Consider the following 21,346-nt stretch of genomic DNA (forward strand, 5'->3'; position numbering starts at 1 on the left):
CACATTGCTGTGGCTTTGGAGTCACATGTAGGCCAGATCAGGTATGGATGGCAGATTTCCTTCCCTAAAGGACATTAGTAAACCAGTTGGGTTTGTCCAACAATCGACGATGATTTCACGGTCATTAATAGGCTCTTAATTCCAGGGGGAATTCAAGTTCTACCATCTGCCGCCAAATCCAGGTCCCCAGAACATTATATGAGTTTCTGGGTTAATAGTTGGGCAATAAAACCATGAGGCCATCACCTCCCCATAATATATTAAAATATAATTATCAGGCCTTTACAGCAGATAATTTTCCCATGTTTAATTGTCCATTCATATTTGCGTGAGGGCAACATAAACCACAACAGATTCCCCATGACGTGCAACTGACAAGTGCACAGAACCCACTTGAACAGCTGAGTACAGCCCCTAAGTGGGGGAAGAGGCCATGCTAGACCATGTGGTGGGGGGGGGAAATGTGTTCAACGTCTGTGTGAGGAGTTCCACAGTAGGGAGGTTGGTTTTTTGACCTGGTGGGGTGGGGGTCATTTGGGACATGGGAGGAGGAGGGAGGTTCTATTTTTATTCTTTTTTAAATTGGGCACTCCAATTTTTCAAAAACCTGCGTGCGGGCTGTGAGCGTGACGTTGTGGATCGCCCCTTATTTTTGTTTTCACTAAGAGCCCAAGAACCTAAAAATTCAGCAGAGGAAGCGCCCTTGATATTGGCAACTTCCATCGCATTCTTCATACCCACTGCAACACAGCGCAAAATCCACCATGAGGCAAGTAACCTTTTAAATGTATTGTCCATTAATCTAAACAGCTCCAATTCTTCCAGGTTTGGTGATGCAGGGAAGAGTAATTCACACCTCCAAAGCCACTGTTTCTGAATTTCTGTTTACTCTAGAACATAGAACATTACAGCACAGTACTGGCCTTTCGGCCCTCGATGTTGCGCTGACCTGTGAAATCAATCTAAAGCCCATCGAACCCACACTATTCCAATATCATCCATATGTTTATCAAATGGCCATTTAAATGCCCTTAATGTTGGCAACATTTCCTTGCAGAAATCTGCTCGAATTTCAAATGTCTTGGTATATGTATCTGCAATCTACTTGGAGCTTTCTAGAATCTTGACAAGCACAACAGTCGAGGGCTTTTGGTGACCATTGTTGAAGGCTTCGTGTCTCCATTTAAAAGAAAGATTACAGTCACGGTTTCCCACCCTGCTGCGCAAATCGATTAGTGGGGTGGGAAATTTCAGCGAGAGGCTAAAAATGGGAATCACGCCTGGCATACAGCAAGTCGCGATCTTCCCAGACGTTTTTTCTGACATAATCAACTTCACACCCAGGAAGGGTGCAAGGGTGCAATTTAAGTATTTATAAACTCATTCTAATATTATTTGTGAGCCTGGGACAGAATCGTCTGGGCTCACTTAGCTTTCCAACCTCGCTGGAGGTCCTCACCAGTGAGGATCACAGATGATCCCCACCAGCAGAGACCTGATGTGATGGCCTCACCGGTGGGACTGGAGGTGAGTGGGCGGGACAGAGCTAGCATGGCAACCTGGCACTGCCCACGGGGTCTGAGGAGGAGGCAACTCATGGTGGGGGTGTGGCCAGTAGAGGGCGGAGCCAGACAGTAGGAGGGGAGGGAAGGAGGATTTTTGTATTGAGGGTAGGGGCTAGTAGTGGCTGCCGATCAGGTGGGGGGTGGGGTTAGAGATCAGGGTCTGTGGGAGGATGGTGGTTGACAGGTCTCCCATATACTTGTGGGAAATAAGGGCGCATATGTAATAGACTGCAGCCTGCTTCTCTGGTGAGCTTAGTCTCCGCGCTCCCCCCCCCGCCCTTACCGGCGTGAAACTCCCTACTGCCAAAACAAATGACAGTGTGGGGAAATTGCGTGGGGTAACTCATTGAAAAATCAAAGTGAAACATTCCAGTTTTCAGACTTTTGTGACACTCAGGGCAGGATTTTCCAGCCAAAATCGGAAAATCCCACCTGAGGACAACGGATCTTTGTGTGGTCTGTGTCCCGCCCACTATGATTCCTGCACGAGTGGGACAGGAATATTTGCACTTCGAATTTTTTGGGGAAAATTTTGCAATAAATTTTTCCTTATAAAATCTGTACATATTCATGGGATAAAGGATGACCATTACTCCCTAGCTCCTTTACATATAAAGCCAAAGATTCTATGTGCTTTAACAGTTTTATCAACTTAAATGCATGGTAAATTATTGTGGACATTAGAGAATTACAATATTTTGGACACATTTATGTTGCTGTTTTTACCAATTCAAAGTTGCAAAGTATTTGACAACAAATGAAGTGTTATAGCATAGGAAGCTGCAACCAATTTGATCACTGCAAGCTCCTACAAACAGTAACATGATAGCGACAAGCAAATTTGCATTAATAATGTTGGTTGAGGGATAAATATTAACCAGGGCACAAAGGGGCACTTTACTGCTTTTCACCAAATAAATCCATCTCATCTTTTATATCCACCTGAGAGAGCAAACTTGATTTGATCTGCAGGAAAGCATTTCCAGTAATACATCACCCAACCAATACTGCACTGAAACAGCAGCCCAGACTATGTAGAATTTGAACCACAAACCATCTGACTCTAAGGCAAGCATGCTACTACTGAGCCAAGACTGACACCCCTTGAAATTATACAATGGAATTATTTACAATTTAGTCTAGATTTTCCTGTCTATCTTGTGGTTATGATGTGGAGGTGCTGGCATTGGACTGGGGTAAGCATAGTAAGAAGTCTCACAACACCAGGTTGAAGTCCAACAGGTTTATTTGGTAGCACAACCAGAAGCTTTCAGAGCGCTGCTCCTTCATCAGGTGAGTGGAAGTTCTGTTCACAAACAGCATATAAAGACACAAACTCAATTTACAAAATAATAATTGGAATGCAAGTCTTTACAGGTAATCAAGTCTTAAAGGTGCAGACAATGTGAATGGATAGAGGGTTAAATACAGGTTAAAGAGATGTGTATTGTCTCCAGCCAGGACAGTTAGTGAGATTTTGCAAGCCCAGGCAAGTCGTGGGGGTTACAGATAGTGTGACATGAACCCAAGATCCCAGTTGAGGCCATCCTCATGTGTGTGGAACGTTCCATTAATGACAAAACTACAATTACTGCAAACAGCAAATTAACAAGGAATACCGGTAAATAATACAAGATTGAGGTTTTTTTATATCAAAATGTTCTTCAAGATCTTCTATGCTGTTTACTTTTCAGTGGCAACAAATGAAGGTGGACCTACTGATTGCTATAATAGAAATGGTTATGACTATCGTGGGACGACATCCATGACACTCTCAGGAAAAAGATGCCAGGAATGGGATTCCATGACACCACATAAACATGTGAAAACCTCACGCAATTTTCCTAATGCGTATGTATATAGATTGATTTTATACCTAGCTGATCACAGGCCCAAAGAAAGACTTCCAATTAAAAAGTCCTCTCCATGGCATCAAGACATAGTGAAAGCACTTTACAACCAATGAAATACTTTTGAAGTGTAAGAAACAGCTAATTTGCGCAGTGAGGTGTCACAATAAGACACTGACAGATAATCTGCGTTAGTGATGTTGGTTGATGAATTGTCCAGTTCAACAAGAACTCTTTTGCTGTTCAAAAATATGCCGTGGCAAATTTGAAGGAAGAGGGGCCTTGGTTTTATGTTTAATCTGAAGGATGGTATCTCTGATAGTGTAGGGTTCCTTCAGTACACGCTCGAATCACTGAAGTGGGATTTGAACTCACAACCTTCTGAGTCAGAGATGAGAATGTTACAAATGTGAACATTTTTCTTTAAGGCATTTCATCATTAACAAGCCAAAATTAGTATAGCTGGCACAGTGTAATAATGTGTTTGCCTAGAGTACCCCTTAAATGAACTTCAAGAGCAGGAAAAATTGTGCGAAGCCTCCAATAATACTAGTGTAGCAAATAATTGCACATAAATATTCCATTATTATGATCAATGGCCATGATTTTGTGGCCCCATGCACAAGTCGCATTAGGGCCAGAGAACTGTAGGTGAGGAGCCATAGCATGGTTAGCACGAGCAAGAATCTTTTTTGGGATTCTCCCAGCCCCTGCACCCTGATGTAATCAGGTGCATACTCAGTAAGGGTGTGAAACAGGTTAGTGTATTTATATAGTCATTTAAATATGCATAGTTCTTTAGAGCCAGTTTCTCCTGATTCCTGCAAATCTCTGACCCTCAGGCACAGCGAGAACCTGGCACAAATCACTACTGGTCTCCACAAACAAACACCAGCCATGATGGCCACACCGTGGGTCCCAGAGGCTACTGAAGCCCTGAATGGTCAGGGAAATGACTGGATAGTATCCTGGCACCAATCCAGCACCCCTGATAGTGCCAACTTGGCAATGCCTATCTGGCACTACCAGATTGACACTACCTTATTACCAGCTGGCAGTGCCAAAAGGGGGTGGGGAGCTGAAGTGGGTGCATTGTGTGATCCCATATTAAGGTGTCACTCCCTTGGGAGGAGGGCGGTCTTAATCAGCAAATAAGGGGGGAGAGGCAGAAGGGTGTGTTGGGTTGTCCGGAGATCAAGGCACCTCTTAAAAATGGCACCTTGATTTCCGAGGAGCTGGCATGTCACATTTTTAAGTTCCCACTCCAAAATAATTTCTAAGTGTGGATGAATTCAGTGAGAATCTCTTCAGGCTTCAAAACAATTTGTGTATGTGTGGATGAATTGCAAACTGAATTGCACCAAACCAACAATGGGAATCTCACTGGTTTTTCCACTGGGAGAAGTCTCACAACACCAGGTTAAAGTCCAACAGGTTTATTTGGCAGCACAATCTTTCCAGCACTGCCCCTTTATCAGGTGAAAGCTTGTGCTGCCAAATAAACCTGTTGGACTTTAACCTGGTGTTGTGAGACTTCTTATTGTGCTTACTCCAGTCCAACGCTGGTATCTCAATCATTTTTCACTGGGGACAACATTCAAAAATGTTTTGGGAAAATTCCATCCATTCTATTGAGTGTTCTAAAGAATTTCATTGCCTGCCTTTCTCAACAACCCTCTGTATTATCTTACTTACTATCTCTCGTACATTCTTCCTTTCCCTTATGATCTCATTATTTCCTTTCTTGTGTTTTTGTTTCCACTTTCTTGTTTCCCCACTCTATTTTCCCAAACCTCCCTCATTCTAGTGCCTTTACCCCGGTCTCCATGTCAATTTTTTTTAAAAAAACTTTGTATCTAGCCTACTACTTTATTTCATAATAGTTGTTTAAAACTTTACTTTTCAGTGCTTGAGAACCATGTTATTGTACTCAGAATTTTGAAAGCTATTGTTTTTCATGGAAGGTGGGTATCATTGGCTAGGCCAGCATTTGTTGTCTATCCATAACTGCCCTCGAGCCGAGTGGCTTGCCACACCATTTCGGAAGGCAGTTTAGAGTCAACTACACTGTGGTTGGTCTGGAGTCACATGCAGGCTAGATCAGTTAAGGATGGCAGATTTCCTTCCCTAAAGGAGGAATAGTGTCCAGATAGGTTTTGACAACAATCAACAATGGCTTCATGATCACCATTACTGAGACTAGGCCATGATTCTCCAATCTTGTCTGTAACCATCCCTCTGCAATTTCCAGCCAAAACTCCATTCACTTTCAGCGGCACCAGAACCTCAGCCGTGAATGAGGACAGAGATTTTCAATGTAGCTTTTTCAATTCCAAGTTATTTATCAAAATTAGATTTCACCAGCTGCCATGGTGGGACTTGAACACTTGTTCCCAGAACAACAGCGTGGGATCTGGTTCACTGGTCCATTGATGTTTGCACTATGTAACCATTTTCCCTTTTTTTATGGATAAACGTTAGATCTGGTAATTATTTCTAAGTATCAAACAGCTTCGGTAACAGAACCTCCTTTAGTGAGGTGCCAAAGAAATACATAATCTTGCAAGATAAGCACCATTACAAGACCTAAAAGCTTCTCTCTAGGGCAAAAATAGAAATGATTCACCCGAAATATAGCCCTGAATAATTGTGATGTTTTCACTTTCAATCTACAGAGGATTGGCTAACAATTATTGCAGAAATCCTGATCAGGATAAGGCACCTTGGTGCTACACAACTGATCCTTCAGTTCGATGGGAATACTGCAGAGTTTCAAAATGTGACATCTTAAAACCTCAGTCCACAATGATCGTTCCTGTACATGCGGAAGGTGATGAAATATCGCAAATATCTGATGATCAACCAGGTAATTAGAAGTGACTTCACGGGGCACGAATACATCTAGTTATTACAAAAGCATTGATACTATGTTATATGAAGCACTGTAGAATTTGTTGAAAAGACAATTAATACGAACACTTGCTAAGCTGACCAACATAAATCTACATGGGAAGGATAAAATGGAAAACATTTTTAAATTTCCTGTATGATTCCTGCCATCCTATATTTTTGCCAGGGCAGGAATTATAGTGGGTTGTGATCTGACATTCACTCAAAGTGACTTTAATTCACCATTTAAATCCCTACCGGAAGTTCTAATTTTGTGCAGGTAGCTGTGTTCCTGAAGGTTGTGAGAACCCTGCTAGATAAATCAGCTTGTGAATGTTGGGGGCAGCCTTCTGTGGAGCTGGGAACCTTCTAATACGCAAGTTTAAAGAATCTTGCCAATGCCGCCTAATATCCCCATGACCCCTTATAATTGCCTACGCTCATCCCATTCCACTTCATAAACTCGTACCCAATCTCTGCTTCATCATATTTCCCATGCCATCTCCATGTCTCCTTAGATTCCCCATGTCCCTTCCATTACCCCCATGTCCTTTCTATACTCCTGCCATTACCCTATGCCCATTCTATACCCCTTGCAATACCTCCACGCCCCTTCCATACCCTTTTGTTATCTCCATCCTCCCTCAAGGAACCCTTACCAACATTTCCTGTAGCCATAACTGCATCAAATAATTAATAACTTATTACAGCCTCATAAAGCTGTCAAATCAAACAAAGCTAGCACTACCTGTGCAACTGTGTAAACACTGCCTACAGGGCTAAGCCCATTAGCTATCTTTGGAGTTCAGCATGCATTCATAGTGAAGCCATAAAGCAACTCTATGAAGAGAAGCAGGTAAAACAAATGGCCAGACATCTGTTTTTCCAGATGGCAGAAAATGGTCCAACTTATAGTTCTTAAACTATGACAAAAATCTGTCCCATTTCAGTATTATATTGGGTCTGAATTAGTAAAATTAGAAACACAGAAACTAGGAGCAAGAGTAGGCCATTCTGCACTTTGAGCCTGCTCCACTATTCAATAAGATTATGGTCCAATGCCATATTCATGCTTTTTCCCCATACTCCTTGATGCCATTAAAATCTTTAAAAAATCTCTTTCTTGAATACATTCAATGACTTGGCCTTCACAGCCTTCCGTGGTAGAGAATTCCACAGGTTCGCTATCCTTTGAGTGAAGAAATTTTTCCTCATTTCAATCTTAAAGGATCTACCCAGTATCCTGACACTGTGTCCTCCTGGTTCAAGATTCTCCAAACAGAGAAAATACCTTCCCTGCAACTAGTCTGTCTAGCCCTATTAGAATTTTATATACTTCAAACAAATCTCCTCTCACCCTTCTAGATTTCAGTGAATACAGGCCTGGCTGAAGCAATCTCTCCTCAGAGGTCAGTCCCACCAATCACGTTATCAGTCTAGTGAACCTACTGCTGCACTCCCTCAATTGCAAGTATATTCCTTCTCAGATAGGGAAGCCAAAAGTGCATGCAATACTCCAGGTGTACCTCACCAAGACCCTGTATAACTGCACTAAGACATCCCTGCTTCTGAACTCAAATCCCTTTGAAATGAAGGCCAACATATTAATGATCTTCCTAACTGCTTGCTAGACCTGCCTCTCCACTTTCACTGACTGATGTACAAGAACAACTGGATTCCTTTGTACATCCACAATTCCTAATATTTCACTATTTAAATAATACTTTTTGGGCTGGGGTTCTCCGACCACGCTCACTCCAAAAACGGAGAATCCATCCCTAGGTCAATGGACCTTTGCACGGTCTGCTCCCTGCCCTCAACAATTCCCATAGTGGTCGGGACAGGAGAATTCCTCCCCCCACCGGCCCCCACTTTTTGTTCTTCGCACCAAAGTGTATAACTTCACATTTAGCCACATTGTATTATGTCTGCCATGTGTTTTCCCACTCAACTTGTCTAAATCACATTGAAGTCCCCTTGCATCTTCCTCACAATTCAACCCAGTTTTGTGACATCAGCAAACTTGGAAATGTTACATTTGGTTCCCTCATCCAGGTCATTTATATATATCATCAATAGCTGAGGTCCATGCACTGATCCCTGTGGTATCCCACTAGTCACTGCCTGCCACTCAGAAAAAGATGCATTTATTCCCACTCTTTGTCAACCAATTCTCGGTCCATGCCAATACATTACACCCATCCTTGTTTTTTAGCTTTGTCCACTAACCTCTTACGAAGGGCATGATAAACTGTTGAGAAAGAAAAAATAAATTAAATTTTAAGGGATCATTCCACTAACTAATGTTACATTTAGAACTGACACTGTCCAATATTATAGAGTCACTGAGATAAACAGCACAGAACAAGGCCCTTTGGCCCATCGTATCTGCACCAGTCAAAGGCAAACCACCTAATTATTCTAATCCCACTTCTCATCACTTGGCCAGCCTTGTATACCTTGGCATCACAAATGAACATTTAAGTACTTCTTAGAAGTGATAATGATCTCTGCCTCCACCAGCCTTTCAGTGAGTTTCAAACTCCAAATCAGCTTTTGTGGATTTAAACTAATAAGGAATCCATAGTGGTAGGTCACAGAGTACAGAAACTCTGGAGAACCCAGTGAATGGGTCCTGGAATGGTAAGGCTAAGAGAAATAAAACACAGGGAGAGTGCACAAAACATGATGGCACAGATGGTCTGAGGTGTGTTTGCTTTCACGCAAAGAGTATGATAGGTAAGGCAAATGAATTTAAAGCTTAGATTACTACACAGAATTACAATATTGTGGCAATTATGGTGACTTGGACGAAAGAAGGGCAAGACTGGTAATTTAGTATTTCGGGATTTAGATGCTTCAGGCGAGATAGAGAGACTGACAAAAGAGGTGGGAATGTTGCTTGACTGATTAGGGGGAGTGTCACAGCTAAACAGAGGAAGGACACCTTCGTGGGATCATGCAGTGAAGCCATATGGGTAGAGTTCAAGAACATGAGCAGTTGGGACTGTACTACAGGCCCCCTAATAGCCAGAATGAAGTGGGGGAACTGATATGGGAAGATGTAAAAATGACAGGGTTGTTGTGATAGTTGATTTTAACTTCTCCAATATAGATTGGGATTCCTTTAGTGCCAGAGGCTTGGACGGGGCAGAATTTGTTCTGTGTCCAAGAGTGCTTCTTGAGGCAATATGTAGATAGCCCAACTCGGGAAGGGGCTATTTTAGACCTGGTTCTGGGAAGCAAGCCTAGACAGGTGATTGATGTTTCAGTGGGGGACCATTTTGGGAACAGTTCCATCAGTTTCAAGAAGCAGTCCCAGAGTGAAAGTATTAAACTGGGGGAAGGCTAACTATGACAGTATAAGGCAGGATCTGGGGAATATAGACTGGGGGTGGCTGTTTGAGGGTAAATCCACATCCAATATGTGGGTATCTTTTAGAAGTCAGTTGTTAACAATTCAGAACAAGGGTAAAGATGGTAAAATTTGGGAACCCTGGTGACAAGAGAGATTGTGAGCTTAGTGAAAAAGGAGGCAGCATACATGAATTTCAGGAAATTGAAAACGGATAAGGCTCTTGAGGAACACAAAGATAGCAGGAAAGAGCTTAACCAGGGTCTTAGGAGGGCTAAAAGGGGCCATGAAATGTCCTTGGCAAACAGGATCAAGGAAAATCTCAAGTAAGTCCATTCAAGGACAGTGGAGGAAATTTCTGTTTGGAGCCAGATGAGGTCCTTAATGAGTACTTTGCATCAGTAGAAAAAGGATGTGGTGAATAGTGAATGTGGGAGGATGATGATGACATTCTAGGGCATATTGAGATAAAAAGGGAGGAAGGAGGTAATGGAGATTTTAAAAAAAATTAAGGTGACAAGTCCCCAGGGCCAGATAGGGTCTATACCAGAATACTGAGAGAGGTGAGGGAAGAAATTGCTGAGGCTTTGGCCAAAATCGTTGTATCCTCTTTAGCCATGGGCAAGGTACCAAAGGATTGTTCCTCTGTTTAAGAAGGGCGAAGAGACAATCTGGGAAATTACAGGCCTGTGAGCCTTACATCAGTGGTGAGGAAAATATTGAAGAAGATTCTTAGGGACAGGAAGTAGTCATATCTGGAAGAGAATAGATTTATTAGCAATAGGCAGCATGGTTTTGTGAAGGGGAGGTCATGTCTCACAAAATTGATTGAACTCTTTGAGGAAGTGACAAGAAAAATTGACTAGGGCAGGGCAGTGGATGTTGTATACATGGACTTTGATAAGATTCTTCATGATAAGCTGCTACAGAAGGTGAAGTCATATGGGATCCCGAGGTGAGCTGGTAAGATAGATACAAAACTGGCTTGGGCATAGAAAGCAGAGAGTAGCAGTGGGAGGGTACATTTCTAACTAGAAGTCTGTGACAAACTATGTTCCACAAGGATCAGTGCTGGGGCCTCTGCTGTTTGTAATATATATAAATGATTTGGAGGAAAATGTAGGCAATCTGATTAGTAAATTTGCACATGAAACAATAATTGAGGAAGAGGCAGATAGTGAGGAGGACTGTCAGAGGAAACAGGATATAAATCGGCTGGAGACCTGGGCTGAAGATGGCACATGGAATTTAACTCAGATAAATGTGAGGTGATGTGATTTGGAAGGTCTACTGCAGAAGGAAAGTGTATAATAAATAGTAGAACTTTTAGAAATATTAGCATACTGAGGGATCTAGGTGTGCAGATTCACAGTCCCCTGAAGGTGGACAAGGCGTTCAAGAAGGCATATAGCATACTAGCCTTCAGAGGCCAGGACGTTGAGTATAGGAATTGGAAAATCATGTTGCAGCTGTGCAAGACTTTGGTTAGCCGCATTTGGAGAATTGTGTACAATTCTGGTCGCCACACTACCGGAAGGATGTTGATACATTGGAAAGGGTGCAGAAAAGATTTACTGGGATGTTGCCTGGTTTGGAGGATATGAGTAATGAAGAAAAGTTGAATAAATTTGGTTTGTTTTCATTGGAACATCAGAGGGTGAGAGGGGACCTGATAGAGGTTTACAAGATTATGACTGGCTTGGATAAATAGAGTCTTTTTCCCTGAGTCGAAAGGTCAATTTTTTGGGGTCATAAGTTGACAGGAAGAGGGGGAAAAGTTTAAGAGAGATGTAAGTGGCAAGTTTTTCACACAGAAGGTGGTGAATGCCTGGAATGCACTGCCGGAAGAGGTGGTGGAAGCAGATTCTATAACAACGTTCCAAGAGGCATCTGGATACATACATGGATAGGCAGGGAATAGAGAAATATGGACACATACAGGAAAGGAAATATTAGATTAGAGAGGCATCTGTGTCAGCACAGAATTGGTAGGCTGAACAGCCTGTTCCTCTGCTGTCCTGTTCTTTATCCTTTGTGTGAAAAAAGTTTTTCCTCATATCCCTCTAAATCACCTACCCCTAACCATAATTCCATGCCTCCTGGTCACTGATTCCTCCGCCAAGGGAAAAGTTTCTTTCTGTCTACTTTAACTGTACCCCTCATGACTTTATACATCTTAATCATGCCCCTCCCCGCAGTTTCCTCTGTTCCAAGGAAAACAACCCCAGTCTGTACAATCTCTCTTCATAAATAAATTCTCCAGTTCAGACAACATCCTGGTAAATTGCCTCTGCATCCTTTCCAGTGCTATCACATCTCTCCTAAGTATTAAGTGGAAAAATATGAAATTGTCCATTTTAGCAGGAAAAATGAAAAAAACTATATTATCTAAATGGCAAGTGATTGCAGAGCTGTGAGATGCAGAGGAATCTGGATGACTTGGAAAAGATTAGCATGCAGGTATAGCAAGTAATTAAGAAAGCTAATAAAATGTTATGTTTTTTGCAAGGGGAATTAAATACAAGAGTAGAGAGGTTATGCTTCAATTATACAGGCCATTGGTGAGACCAAATTTGGAGTCCTCTGTGCAGTATTGGTATCCTTATTTAAAGAAGGATGTCAATGCTTTAGAAGCAGTTCAGAGAAGGTTTATTAAACTAATGCCTGGAATGGGCGCATTTTCTTACAAAGAAAGATAGACAGGCTAGGCTTGTAGCCACTGAATTCAGAAGAGTAAGAGATGACTTGATCAAAGCATATAAGATTATGAGGGGCTTTGACAGGGTGAATGTAGAGAGAATGTTTCCTCTTGTGGGAGAATCTAGAATTAGGTGTTTGTGGTTGCCCATTTAAGACAGAAAAAAATCCCAAAGAGTCATGATTCTTTTGAATTCCCTCTCTCAAAAGGGACTGGAAGCAGAGTCTTTGAGTATTTAAACGCAGGGCTAGATAAAGTCTTGATAAGCCAGACACCCAGAGCCCTCTGCATCTCATACTCTTGCCATTAAGATACTATACTTAAAAAAAATTCCTGCTAAAATGGACATTTGCTAGATTTTTCTCCACTCAGTTAACCAATCTATATACCTTTTGTAGCCTTCTTCTGTTTTCTTCACATCTTACTATCCTGCCTATTTTTGTGTCATCAGCAAACTGACCAAGGTTGAAAGGCTATCGGGGGGGTAGCGTTAAGATTAAGGTTATAATCTGATCAGATGTGATCTTATTGAATGGTGGGGCAGGTTTGAAGGGCAGACTGGCAAAATCTAATTCTCAATTGGTGTGTTTGTATTGTCTATTCCCTCATTTTACAATTCCCAATGATGCCTCATTTCCAACTGCAAGGAAAACATATAACCTGCTGCTGGTATTAGCTGTTGACGCTAGCTGTGACTGTAACACTACATTCCACATCCTCTCCTTTCCTGCCCCCCTATGTACTCTTTGAGGGGCATGCTTTGTCTGTATAGTATGCAAGAAACAATATTTTTCACTGTATATCAATATATGTGACAATAATAAATTAAATCAAATCTTTGGTTATCCACCATAGATTAACAAAACTGGTCTGTTGTAACTTATGTTCTGATTTTTGCTTCCTTTGTCATCTGAGCTCAATCTGAGATTGTATCTGTTGTTCCACATTGCTCTGATTTATGCTCTTTTAAATTTAAAAGAAACATAGTTTTGGATCTCTGCTCTGGGTCTCCTGCACAATAAAAAAATCCCCCTTGTCTCAAAAATGCTGCAATGATAGAGATGGAAGTCATATTTCTCCTTTGTTAATTATATCTTGCCAGATTGCCAAGTAGGTAATGGAGTGACATACCGTGGGACAAAGTCAACCACATCCAGTGGCAGGACATGCCAAAATTGGTCAGCAACGACTCCCCATTTTCATGGAAACTTCACTCCTGAAACACACCCTGAAGCTGGACTGGAGGGAAATGTGAGTTGACTGAGTAGCCTGCTGAAACAGGTCCTTAGCTGTAATAAAAGAATGTATTTCATTTGTTCAAAATTAGCTATCCTTCCCATCACAGAAGCCTCCTTGTACTTGTAGAATGCCCTCCATGAAGAATTCTACAAAGGGACAAGAGGGCAACAGTGAAGTAGCTGTGAAAAGAGATTATAGAAGGCTGCAAAGTAGATCATCTGATCATAGAATCCCTACAGTTTAGAAGGAGGCTATGCAGCCCGTCAAGTCCAACAGAGCATTTTTACCCAGGCTCACCTCCTGCCTTAGCCCTGTAACCCCACACATTTATCCGGCAAATCCCCACATCTTTGGACAGTAAAGGGCAATTTAGCATGGCCAGTCCACCTAACTTACATATCTTTGGACAGTGGAGGAAATGGAAAACATCCAGACATGAGATACACAGACATGAGAAGAATGTGTAAACTCCACACAATCACCCAAGGTCGGAATCAAATCTGGATCCCTGGCACTGTGAGGCAGCAGTGCTAATCACTGTGCCAGCATGCCACTTCTTAATGGAACATTCAAGCCATTGTGTGTGTTAGCTTCATGCTCGAGCAAAGTGCCTGATTCCCACCTTCTGCTCTCTCCATATTTTTTAATATCCTTCATTGAGGAATTGCCTTATTCTTTGAATCTGATGTTAAGTACCCGTCATTATGATACAGCAATCTATATTCTATGAAACCTTTGCATGAAATTGAATACGTGTAGACTTTCACTTTATGCATCCATCATTAATCCTGCATTTACAATTCTTGCTGCAACAATGGAGGCAAACTCTAGCATTCAGGAAACCTTGCCATGTTAGCTTTCTCGTTAAAAATATAGATCACGAAACCTAAGCTTTGAAGCACGCTCCCTAATTATGCATCTGTCTTTGCTTTTGCCCTCAAGTTGTATTTCCTGTTCCAAAAGTATCTTAGTTGGGATCGAAAGCCAGCAATGATGTGTTTTAATTGCAGGTTCATTCTGCTCAAGGGCAATAAAGGGATGGACAATAAGCACCAGATTGGCCAGAAAAGCCCATTTCCTTGAATGAATAAACAGACTGTACTTAAAACGCAAATATGAGGGCCCGAGGAATGTGCTGTGATGCAACACTCCCAATGGGGGTGCGGGGGTACAATAGTGGCTTTGTACCCTATAATTTTTGTGCTATTATAATTCATAAGGAAATTGAAATAATTAATCATAGAATGTTTACAGCACAGAATGAGGTCATTTGGCCTGTTGTGTGCATGCCAGCTACTGCAAGAGCAACTCATCCCATCCTATCCCTGTTTTTTCTGCAATTGCTTTCTCTTTGATAATTTATTCAACTTTTTTTTGAAAACCAAAGTTGAATCTGCCTCCATCCCACTCTCTTGAGCATCAGATTCCAGGCCTTAATTACATGCTTAGTAAAAGCTTTTGCTTCTTTTGTCAATCTTCTTAATTCAGTGTCCTTTGATTCTCGATCCTTCCACTAATGGGAATGTTGTTTTCTCAAGACTCAAGACACTCCCTGGGATGCGTGGCAACAACTACTGGGCTTCACAACTCTGGCTGACCATTCTTTCAATTTCTTTATCAATGCCAGGCCACATGACATAGCTCTGGGCCACTGCTTTCATCCTACTTTGTCCAAGATGCGCATCGTGTAACTCCTGTAATAAAAAGCTTGCCCATGGGGGGGGGGGGGGGGGGGGAACTAAAATATGAACCACCCCATAATAACATGCCACCCCCACATGTTATCTGCATCCTACACTGCAAATAGAGACTGATTTGCTCTGACTTATTGTAGTGTCAATTTTACAACCCCACCCCCTTAACTTTGGATAGCACAGTGTCCTTTTTGATCCAACTTTTTATAATGGGTAGCTGAGACCAGCAACGTCTCTAATAAGTGCAATGCCAACACTATTTTTTGTAGCACAGGTAGTGACAGTACTGTTTGCAGCAGAGGAAGTGGATGAGTGCATCCGTGATCGATATCTGCATTCCTAGCCTATGCTGGAAAGAGTAGCTGTATGCAACTAACAATAAAGCCCATTTCTGCACTCTTACAGAAGCGATTGCTGGCACTGGCTTATCCTCTCGGAATAAATCCAACAGCAGCTTGTGATTTGATACTACAGTGATATATCTACCATATATACACTGATGAAACTTCTTCACCGCATAAATTACCTCCAGGCTCTCTTTGTCAATTGGAGAATACTTCTTCTCAGCATCTGATAAGGTTCTTGACACAAATGTGATGGGCCTCTCTATTCTGTCCGACATCTTGTAGGGCATAAAATTGAATACTTGTAGACTTTCACTTTATGCATCCATCATTAATCCTGCATTTACAACTCTTGCTGCAACAATGGAGGCAATCTCTGGCATTTGGGAAACTTTGCCAAGTTAGCTTCCTTGTTGGTAAAAACAACACTCCATCCGGTGATGCATTACAGGTAACCACCAAATGTTTGATTGGATCAAAATGTACTGGTAGTGTTGATCATTGTTAGGCTTGTTTCACTTTAGCAAATGCCTCTTCTTGTGCCTCTTCCAACTTCCATTATTGATACTTTGTCAAAAGTTGGTGTGGTGGGGCGGAAATTGTAGACATCTTTTGCAAGAATCTGCTGTAATAATTCACCATTCCTGGGAACAATTTTAACTCTGACATTTTTTGGCTGTGGTATTACTTTTATGGCTTTAACCTTCTCCTCAAAGGGATGCAGGTCCTTGGTGTCTACCCTGAAATCCAGGTATGTAACATAATCATCTGGAAAGTGCATTTCTCTCATTTTAGGTGGACATCTCCTTCTTCAAATCTTTTTAGTACTTCTTCTAGGTTTGTCCTGTGTTCATCAGGGGACACTCCATTAATTAGAACATCATTCGGCTACACCATTACTTTGGGAATGCCCTGCAATAAACTTTCCATCATATGCTGGAAAATGGCACAGGCTGGTGAAATTCCAAAGGGTAAATGTGTGTACTAGTATCACCCTTTTTGGGTGCTAATAGTGACCAACTTCTGGGGATCTTCATCTAACTCCAGCTGTTAGTAAATGTGACTAAGATCTAACTTGGTGTATTCAACGCCCCCTCTAATTTTGTGTAGCTATCTTTGATCTCAAAATTGGGTATCAATCTATCTGGGTTCCTTGGTTTAGTTAATTTATAATCTCCACAGATTCTTAAAGGAAAATAGGGGCTTCAAAATAGAAACCTTGGGTGCAGCCCATTCAGAAAACTGTACAGGTTTTATGATACCCAAGTCTTTCCAATCTTCCTAACTCCACTTCTATTTTATGATGGATTGCATAAAACTCTAAGCAGGCTCAGAAGAATTTAGGTGTAGCCTTGGGGTCCAAATAAATTTTGGCTTTGGCCCCTTTTATTCATCCCAAACACAGCAGTTCTTGAAAACCTCCATCCCGAACATTCAGTATTTTCAAACAGTCCAATTTTATCTGTTTCAACCAGTCTTGACCCATGAGATAACATCTGTGACCCTCAACCATTATAACAAGCAATTGTGCTGTTTGGTTTCTGTAGCATACCGTTACTGTAACTGACTGTCTTCAGAGTCTCTACAGTATATATAGAAAAAATGGCTTCTGAATTATTCAACCTCAAGGGTTGCAGGCTTTTTTGGAGGTATCTGAATGCGTGCTCCTCTATGACTCCTGTGTGACCTTCATTTTAAGAGACAATAAAGCCTGATAGCTGGCAGGCATTGGGGCGGGGGGAGGATGCTGGAAGGCTACAGGGTGTCAGGGAGTGGATTAATGTGGACATTCAAGATGTGATGGACGATGAGATAGATGGACACTCCTCCTTGCAGCTCGGATGAGGTAGTTAATTATCTTACAGCATTAGGTGCCAGCCCTCAGTGTCAGGCTGCAGGCACTGACTGCCACAACCACTGCCTCCCAGGCCACATTTGCTTCCCTGCTCTGGGTTGACTATCTTCTTGAAGGTACAGAATGGCTTGCCACTCCTTCCCTGCATGCAGAAACCTTCCAAGCTCTCCCTCTGTGAAGCATGGTGCTGCTCTCTGCATTGCCAATCTCCTGTATGACTGGCTGAGAGTCAGGAGGGAGCATTTGAATGCAGCTTTCCCTTTTTAAGAGTGCACAGCTGTGAGCCAGTTCAGCCGAGTCACACATCTAGGTACTCCATACTGGTGTGTTTCAGGTAAGGGTTCCTTCAGTACACTAAATGTGGGACAATTGTGGTCCGAATCACTTCAGTTTTTATGCCTTCACTTTCTAGAAAAATTCCACCCTTTATCTACCTGCCCTTCTCCCTTCAGAAATCTGTGGACATGCATCCCAAGGTCGTTCTGGTCGTCTGTACTGCTAGCCGCCTAATGTTTATTGTGTATTCCCTTGCCTTCTTAGTTCTCCAAAAATGCATCCGTTCAAGGGATAGCACGGTGGCACAGTGGTTAGCACTTGGTTACACCAAGGACCTGGGTTCAATTCTGGCCTCAGATGACTGTCTGTGTGGAGTTTGCATGTTCTCCCCATGTCTGTATGGGCTTCCTCCAAGTGCTCCGGTTTCCTCCCACAGTCCAAAGATGTGCAGGTTAGGTTGATTGGCCATACTAAAATTGCCCCTTAGTGTCAGGGAGATTAGTGTTCCCACGCTGTCAAAGAATACCTGTGACTGGCCAAGGTATATTACATTTACATATTATGATTGACCTGTACTAATGATGATTGGCTCATGATGAGCCAGAGGCGGTAAAATGCCTTTTGGAAATTGTGAAATTGTTTTGCCACTGTGATGTAACTTCAGAAAAGGGTTGGATTGCCCAACCCTTATCTCCCAGCATACGTTGGTCAATAAAGAAACATCTTTCACCGGGATACTCTAGTTGCAAGTTAAGCTCAATACTTAGCTTCTGAAAAAAACCCTTTACCATGAGACCAAGGGCAATTTGGCAAATTGGATCCAAAATTGACTGAGGCAGAGGGTGATCAACAAAGGTTGTTTTTGTCTCTGAAAGCCTGTGTCAGGTGATGTGCTGCAAGGATTGGTGCTGCATCACTTGCTGTTCGTAGTGTACACTGATAACCTAGACATGAACGTGGGGCTGGATCAGTAAGTTCTCAAATGACAATAAAATTGCTGGTGTGGTAAATAACATGGAGGAAAGCCTTTGATTATAGGACGATATAGATTGGCTGGTCAGATGGGCAGAATAGTGACAGAAGTGGCCAGTCAGCTCATCGAGTCTGTACCAACAACAATCCCTCCCAGGCCCTATTCTTGAAATCCTACATGTTTACCCTGCTAATCCCTCTAACTTGCACATCCGAGGACACAAAGGGCAATTTAGCATGGCCAATCAACCTAACCTGCACATCTTTGAAGTGTGGGAGGAAACCGGAGCACCCCGTTTCTCCATGCAAACATGGGGAGAATATGCAAACTTCACACAGACAGTGGCCCAAGCCAGGAATTGAACCTGGTTCCCTGGAGCTGTGAGGCAGCCGTGCTAACTACTGTGCCACTGTGTCACCCACTTTTTAAAGAGTACCTACAGTGCAGAAGAGGGCCATTCAGCCATGGAGTCTGCACGGAGCACAATCCCACCCAGGCCCTATTCCCATAACCCCTCATATTTATCCTACTAATCCCCCTGACATCCACTGTTTTAAGCGGCCTGTATAAACCACACTTTTTTTTCTTATTGAATCCTGAACATCCCTTGACATCCAGGGTTCCCTGGACTTTATGGTCCCACCTTTTGACAGGAGTATGTTGGCTTTATGCGCTCTCTATTTCTTTCTTCAAAGATTTCCATTGCTCTGATTTTGTATTTACCGCTTTAAGAATTCTAAGGGCGTGGTTAGAAAGGAGTTGTGGGGCAGCAGGCTTTAATTATCAGGTGGTCACATGGTGAAGCCTTCCAATGTTTGCTGGAGCAGACGAGTGAAGGAGCAGAGAGACAGATAAGAAATTACCTGTTAAAAACCTGTTTAAGTAAGTTTAAAGCACTTTGTAGTAAGAACTTACCTTGTAGAACTGTTTAAATCATTTAAAAGCATTTTTGCGGGCTTTTCAGGCGACAGTGCAGGGGGACCTCGGGGTCCTTGTGCGTGAGTCGCAAAAACCCAGCTTGCAGGTGCAGCAGGTGGTCAGGAAGGCGAATGGGATGCTGGCCTTCATAGCGAGGGGGATTGAATATAAAAGTACGGAGGTCTTGCTGCGGCTGTATAGGGCATTGGTGAGGCCGCAGCTGGAGTACTGTGTGCAGTTTTGGGCGCTGTACTTACGCAAGGATATTTTGGCCTTGGAGGGAGTGCAGAGGAGGTTTACTAGGCTGATGCCGGAGTTGAGGGGGTTGAGTTATGAGGAGAGGCTGAATAAACTAGGCTTGTACTCGTTAGAGTTTAGAAGAATGAGGGGAGATCTCATTGAGACGTATAAGATGATGAATGGGATGGATAGGATAGAGGTGGAGAGACTCTTCCCGCTCAGAAAGGACAGTAGGACTAGGGGGCACAGCCTCAAGATAAAGGGGGGGCGGTTTAGAACGGAGTTGAGGAGGAACTTCTTCACTCAAAGGGTGGTGAATCTCTGCCCGTTGAAGTGGTGGAGGCTACCTCGCTAAATATTTTTAAGACGCGGGTTGATGGGCTTTTGATAAGAGAAGGGATTAAGGGTTATGGGGAGAGGGCGGGAATGTGGAACTGAGCCACAACAGATCAGCCATGATCTTATTGAATGGCGGGGCAGGCTCAAAGGGCTAGATGGCCTACTCCTGCTCCTATTTCTTTTGTTCTTATATTCTTATGTAGAATTTCCTACGAGTAGTTGCTCCCAGTCTACTTTGGCAAGATCCTGTCTGATCCTATTAAAATTGGCCTTCCCCCATTTCAGAACCTTTACCTCTGGTCCATCTTTGTCCTTTTCGATAACTGCCTCAAATTTTACCAAGTAATAGTCAATCACCGAAGTGCTCTACCACTAACGTTTCTACCACCTGCCCGGCTTCATTCGCTAAGAATAGGTCTAGTACATTCCATTCTGCTGTAGAACTTTATGTGCTGGCTCAACAAGCTCTTCTGTATTTTAAGAACTCTGCATCTCTAAGCCTTTCACATTTTGCCTATCCCAATTAATACCTGGGAAGTTGAAATCTATTACCATCATTGCCTTATTGTTTTTACACTTCTAAGATTTGCCTACATATTTGCTCTTCTATGTCTTGTTTAATTGTAGTATTGCAGAAATCCAGATGCGGATATCTTAGGCCCTTGGTGTTACACAACAGATCCCAATAAATTTTATGAGTACTGTGATGATATTCCCACGTGTGGTAAGTGTGTACACTTCATAAAATATGTGTTAATTTGACTAATGACCTCTGCATGATGGTTTCCTTAGTTTAAGTGTAGAAACACTAAATACTGTGTGATACTAAACACTAAATGCTGTGTCATACTTTCCCTTGCAGACTAATAGCTGTAAATGTATTTTCTGCTCACTGTATTTATATGGTCAGAAGCTCTACCACTGCTCTCATGTAGAAGGGAAAACTAGAAGCTATCCTGCTTCAGTCACATCAGCCCTGAGATTTACTGGAATGTGGGAAGGAAGCAGTGCAAAATTAGACAGATGTTTGGATGGAGGTTAAGAGACTTTGGATTATGTGAAAGGATTTAAATCACAGGGAGAAAAGCAAGTTTGCTTATGGGATACAGGG

The 21,346-nt window shown here is 42.4% G+C and overlaps 1 protein-coding gene and 1 long non-coding RNA gene across 3 annotated transcripts in view; one reads left to right on the forward strand and one right to left on the reverse strand.

Moving 5' to 3' along the window:
• LOC145350857 (uncharacterized) overlaps nt 1–21,346 on the reverse strand; it is a 150,302-nt gene that overhangs the window by 103,624 nt on the left and 25,332 nt on the right. The gene's annotated exons all lie outside the window — the stretch shown is intronic.
• Nucleotides 1–21,346, forward strand: part of plg (plasminogen) — a 126,765-nt gene that overhangs the window by 75,519 nt on the left and 29,900 nt on the right. Inside the window, exons 10-13 of the mRNA XM_080200230.1 lie at nt 3,260–3,416; nt 6,091–6,281; nt 13,460–13,608; nt 20,863–20,959. Of these exons, the coding sequence (XP_080056356.1) occupies nt 3,260–3,416; nt 6,091–6,281; nt 13,460–13,608; nt 20,863–20,959 (594 nt within the window). The remainder of the gene's footprint in view (nt 1–3,259; nt 3,417–6,090; nt 6,282–13,459; nt 13,609–20,862; nt 20,960–21,346) is intronic.

This window comes from Carcharhinus amblyrhynchos, chromosome 12, assembly GCF_965287045.1.
Source record: "Carcharhinus amblyrhynchos chromosome 12, sCarAmb.v2.hapA, whole genome shotgun sequence".
Lineage (NCBI taxonomy): Eukaryota > Metazoa > Chordata > Chondrichthyes > Carcharhiniformes > Carcharhinidae > Carcharhinus > Carcharhinus amblyrhynchos.